We start from the raw sequence: 5,848 nt of genomic DNA on the forward strand, positions 1-5,848 counted from the left end.
CAAATATAGGCTCTCTCTTTCTCTATAGCCGGTAAGAGGGGAGGGGAAAAGGTGGAGTTTTTAAGGGTTGCTTTTCGTCTTGTTTTCCGCCCTGTCTTTCCTCCCAGCCAGTAACAAACGTCTGCGCCTTTAAAGTCCAGCGCCGCAAAGCGTGGTTACCCTCGCGCTATAAATAAAAGTTAAGGGCCACGCAGAGGACGACCAGGCAGCGTCTTTGATCTGGGGCGAAGGGACGTCGTTTTCCCGCTCTTCCTCCCTCAGAGTCCGCTGCTGCCTCCCCTTGGAGATATGGCGTGCATGGACAGATATCGGTGCTGCACGGACTCACGGGGGCAGAGCAGTATTCTCTACAACATACTGAAGAGCGAGGAGCTGCAGCAGCAAGAAGAGACCAGCCGGCAGCAGCCCCCGCCTCAACCGGGCCAGGGGCCCTACGTGCCGGCTCTCGGCTGCTCGTGCGGTAGGCAGAGGCGCGTGGCCCTCAAGAACCAGCAGGTCGCGTGCAAGGCGGCTTCGGCCGTGTTGGTGAAAACGCTGCGCTTCGTAAAGAACGTGCCCTGCTTTCAGGAGCTGCCTCTGGACGAGCAGCTGGTGCTTGTGCGCAGCTGTTGGGCTCCCCTGCTCGTGCTGGGGCTGGCCCAGGATCGAGTGCACTTCGAGACGGTAGAGACGACGGAGCTCAGCATGCTCCACAGGATACTGACCAACAAGCGCTGCGATGAAGAGCAGCGGCGGCGGAGGCAGCTCCAGTTGCTGCGCGAGACGCAGGGGGAGTTGGGCCAGAGCTGCGGGAATGGGGATGGAAGTAGCGGCGGCGGCGGCAACGCCGAGCTACCGTCGGCGGCAGAGATCCAAAGCATCAAAGGCTTTTTGGCCAAATGTTGGAGTTTGGATATAAGCACCAAGGAGTATGCCTACCTCAAGGGGACGGTTCTCTTCAATCCGGGTAAGCCAGCTGCTTTTGGTAGTGACTGGGTATGGCTCGGGACAGGCCTCGAAGTTGAGGGACCCCCGGATGTGTTGGCCTTAAACTTTCCACCGGGAACTCCAACTCATCTGGAAGACATCTGCTAACGGAAAGGGCCTGTCCTTCTGATAGTATTCCTCTGTAACTTGGGAGGAAGTTCCACTGATCTGGCTTTGCCCAAACTTGCAAAATCATCTTTTTAAAAAAACGTTCAATAACTGGACACTTAAGGATTTAGGTCGGACAGGCAGCTGTCGGAATGCAGCAATTGAGCGTTATTCCTGGTATCTGTCTGTATTTTTAAAATCTTACTAAGTTAAATGCCTAATAGTAGTATTAGGCAGGGTGATAGAGAGCTCAGATAGAGAATTAGAATTTTGTGAATTGAAATGTTAGAAAAAACAGTCTTCTGATAATACTTGGTGTGGAAGCAAATATCAGTTTCACAAGTGTTGCATGCAGACAACACAAAGTAAGTCAAAACTCCATGCCTTTGGGAACTATAATTAGTATATTGCTAACTATAATACATATTAAGTTTGGATTTTGAAAAATAAAAACATCTATGTGAGTTTATATTGAGGAAAACAAAAATAAATGAATTTACCTCAAATGCTAGCTGTGCTTCAGCATATCTCATTTAAGGATTTAATAAAAAATAAAATTTTGTTTTGATTAATAACATTTTAGATATGTGTTGTTGAAGACTGTGATTAAAAGTTTATTAAATTACGTAGTGTGGAATGGAATGCGGAATACATTAAGCATAAAGACAGGACTGAAGAATTTGAAAAAAATATTTGTAATCTTAAAACATCCAAGTTAATTGAGATGCCAGTCATTTATTATTAAAACATGTAAATAATGCTGCTCTTAAGGGACAATGACAAGAGAAAAACATCAAGCTTCTGTGTAATTTATCAAGTGTTAGATAGCATTTTCTATGTATTTCAATAATCAGAACCTAGTAGTGCTGTCTTCTAAAATAGAATAGAACTATTATAAAATGGTATAAATGTAATATATACTCTGTAGCAAGTGGTAGGTGTCAAAATTAAGGGAGAGATCCTATCATGCAAGATTGCAAAGTTTTGAGCTGAGATGCAGATGTAAACATCTTAGTTTAATTTGGAACTTCCTTTTTTGCTGCATGCAACTGTAGAAATACTTTTGCAGCAGTGCATATATTTAACTTATTTTTGTATTTTTCGGAGTATAAGATGCACTTTGCCCCCTAAAAAGGGTGAAAATTTGGGTGCATTTGAGGGGATTGCCACAGATCATCGCTGCCTCTGTGCCTTGTGTTTTTGGCCTTTGTGCCTCACATTTTCAGCCTCCGAACACTCTATTTTAGATCCGTTCCATGCTGTGGGGATTGTCACAGCACATTGCTGCCGATCATCGCCTCCGGGTGTCACATTTTTGGCCTCCGGGCGTTATATTTTCAGCTTCCGCATGCCCCATTATTGGCCTTCACACATCGTGTTTTTGGGCGGTTTCAGGCAGCAGGGATCGGCAATCCCTGCCACCTGGAACCGCCCGAAAATGGGGCATGCACAGGCCAAAAATGGGCTGTGCAGAGCCCAAAAACACAACATGTAGAGGCAGAAAACATGATGCACGAAAGTGGCGATCAGCAGCAATGTGCTGTGGCTGTCCCTGCAGCTTTGAACGGATCTGAAATGGAGCATTAGGAGGCTGAAAACATGAGGCACAGAGATGGCATTGGTCTGGCAATCCTTTCAGCCTGGAACAGCCTGATTGGGGATAGTCTGGGAGGTCAGTACACCTGCCAATTAGCTACCTGTGCTGAATCAGGCTGCAATAATGTGCTGAAGCTGACCAGGCTGTTTGCTGTTTGTTGCAAGGACACTAGCTAGATGAATACCGATGGATGCTGGTAGGAAGAGGCAGCTTTTTTTCTTGTTTTCCTCCCCAAAAACTGAGGTGTGTCTTATACTCCAAAAAATACAGTAGGTTGTATTGAAGTTAACAGGTTGTTTGAAATGCCTCTTTAAAAAAAAAGAAAGAAATATGTTGCAATGACCATTTTCATCCATAAGAAGGAACTTTAGTGAAACACTTTATTAAACATGGATGTCAGTGCATTTGTGTGAAGAGATATTTTTGCAGAAATATTTCTTTCATATTAGTTTTAGTATCTCTTTAGAAGCGAGTAGATTGGAATACCTTCCATGTAACAGTTTTTATATTACTCTATCAGCACGATAACATCTTTCAATATATAACCTTAGTCAGAAGGTTCAATGTAGAACACTAATTTAGTAATAGCAACATGATCCAATATAAATTGTTTATATTACAAGTGAAAGAGATAATAATGTAATGTTTATGTACTGTTCTTCTTGTCTCTCTCCTTTTAGAGTTGCCAGGGCTGCACTGTGTGCAGTACATCCAAGGACTGCAGCAAGAAGCACAACAAGCCCTAAATGAACACGTCAGACTGATTCACAGAGAAGACCAGGACAGATTTGCCAAACTGAATGTGGCTCTTTCTATGCTTGGATCAATTAATGCCAGTGTTATTGCAGAACTTTTTTTCAGGCCCATTATTGGAACAGTAAATATGGATGACATGTTGTTGGAGATGCTTTGTGCAAAATTATGAAATCATATGTGAGTGAGGCATGACAATTTAGTGTGAAAAGTCTTGACAACAAAATAGTGTAAAATATTGTAAAATAAACTAACTTATTGCTTTAAAGTGGCAATATGTTTGCATTCAGCAATGGAATGTTCTTTGAGTTCACTCTGTTTATTAATTAGAAGTATCTTAAAGCATTTCATCATCAATCTAAATTCTCTTGCAAAATAAAATAATTCTACGCACACACAGAAAGGAGTTTGCAGGTTTCAGTGACTTCTTTGTAGGACAAGAGTGCAATTTTTTTCTTTGTTTTCAAAGAAGTAAAAGTATTATGTAATTCACAAAATTAAAACCTAGACTGATCTGCATAATATATATTCAAAACAGAAAGTGTTCAGTCAAATGCTGTACAATTTTATATATTTAAAGTATCTGTTTAATCAAGGAGAGTGTAATACTTTGTCTTACATTTCATACCTTGTTTGCCCATTAATTTAGATTCAGCAAATTCATAACAAGCTTTACTTGAATGTACTTCATTATGTCAGAAGTTCTTAATCTAGAGAACAACACCATAAAAGAGCTGGAGCAGGGCTGGACAGTGGTGAAATCTAAACATTTTTACTACCGGCTCTGTGGGCGTGCCTTGGTGGGTCTTGTGACTATGTAGTCATGTAACTGGAGGATTAAAAGAAGAAACTCATTTTAACAATGTCCTGCTGGAGCAGGGTTGGACTAGATGACCTCCAGGTTCCTTCCAGCCCTGGATTATCCTCTGAAGTTGCGTCTAGTGCCAGGTTTGTAGTCCTTCCTTCCTCTCCTTTTTCCCTCCCTCCCTTTCTTCTCTTTCTCTTTCTATCTGTTTCTGTCTGTCTGTCTGTCTCTTTCTTTCCTTCTTTCTTTCTCAGCACCCCCACCCCCCGTTTTTGGCTGTGTGACATGCGATCGTCAGAACTTGCTTTTTTCTTTACCTTATTTAGGTTTTTTTTACTACCGATTCTACAAACCAGTAGCAATTTTACTACCGGTTAGAGTGAACCAGCCTGAACTGGTACATTTCACCCCTGTGCTGGAGTGAGTTTCTTGATAGGCAGAAGATGCATGCACATACAAACTTTTGAATTCTACAACATCAGTTCCAAACAATTGAGTAAGATATATTTGAATTTGAAACACACAATCTTGTAAAGTAAACAGAGTTGACAGTAATTACAAACAATTCACTTTATAATATCTTGAGTAAAATAGAATATGTGGATTCAGAGCAAATCTGATTACGTATTCTTGTAATACACTATTTTAACCTAAATATTATCTCACTCTTTAGAATGGGAACCTGATATAAATCTCTAATTTTGTCATTTAAAAAGGTTTTGCTTTCCTTTTCCAAAAACTTTTCCTTTATTTTTGTATCTTTCATATGGCTGACTACTTTTTCCTGAGGTTAAAAAAAAACCTTAGATATTAAAGCTCAAAATTAGTACACATTTTCTTAACTTTCAAATTCCATTTGCTACTTTGCAGAATGAAATTAGTATTAAGTTACATTTGAGAATGAATAAATGAATGGGAGTAAAGAATGCTTCAGCAAACATCACTGTTCTGCTCAAGTATGATATATTCTTGTGAAAGGCTAGAGACACACTTAAGATTTGGCAATTGTACATCCTTAATTCATGGCCTTATTAAAAGTTTAATAAGCACATCTTTCTTAGCCTTATAAGGCTAGATTATATATTTTCCAATATTGTTAATATCACTCACATAAAATTGTTAATCCCCTGCCTAGACCATACTGAATCATTTTATGCATTCTTAAAAATACTTCATGGGGAGGGGGTGGGGTGGGGAATCCTGTATAAGTAATTATAGATTGGGTTGCATTGCTGTAGTATAAAATTGTAAACTAAGAAATTGGTTTCAAATTACGTGAGGAGCATTAAAACATTTAGAGCACTTAATTCGGTTTCAGACTAAAAGTTATTAAATATGAATAGTAAGCTGTGTGAATAAAAAATGCCCCATTAAAATTTAAATTATACTTGTAAGAAGACAAGGTTTCCACAAAATGAAAACTATTATTTTTATTCTTCACAATATTCTTTGTGTAGTATACATAAAAATAACAGTATAATTCTATGCAATCAATTCTAAATTTTGCTGATACATTTCCTTATTTTCACTTAAAAATAGTTTCAACATTTTTGTGTACATAATATTATTGGTGGAATGTAACAGTACATATTTAGAATTTACCAGCTTTTGTTCTCTAA

General features: G+C 39.6%; 1 protein-coding gene across 1 annotated transcript; it reads left to right on the forward strand.

Annotated features, from left to right (window-relative positions):
* The first annotated feature begins 222 nt into the window (after nucleotides 1-222).
* Nucleotides 223-3,830, forward strand: NR0B1 (nuclear receptor subfamily 0 group B member 1). Its single transcript, XM_014073895.2, has 2 exons — nucleotides 223-946; nucleotides 3,352-3,830. The coding sequence occupies exons 1-2, from the start codon at nucleotides 289-291 to the stop codon at nucleotides 3,594-3,596; spliced, it is 903 nt and encodes a 300-aa protein (XP_013929370.1). The 5' UTR covers nucleotides 223-288; the 3' UTR covers nucleotides 3,597-3,830.
* The last annotated feature ends 2,018 nt before the right edge of the window (nucleotides 3,831-5,848 follow it).

Source organism: Thamnophis sirtalis, unplaced genomic scaffold (assembly GCF_051295495.1).
Source record: "Thamnophis sirtalis isolate CommonGarterSnake01/CBP01778 unplaced genomic scaffold, rThaSir2_p1.2 scaffold_8, whole genome shotgun sequence".
Classification (NCBI taxonomy): domain Eukaryota; kingdom Metazoa; phylum Chordata; class Lepidosauria; order Squamata; family Natricidae; genus Thamnophis; species Thamnophis sirtalis.

Bases quoted from the DNA above. Each gene is read 5' to 3' on its own strand.
- NR0B1 (XM_014073895.2), top strand. From the start codon at position 289: ATGGCGTGCATGGACAGATATCGGTGCTGCACGGACTCACGGGGGCAG. The intron at 947-3,351 runs GTAAGCCAGCTG...CTCTCCTTTTAG, and splicing joins GACGGTTCTCTTCAATCCGG to AGTTGCCAGGGCTGCACTGT.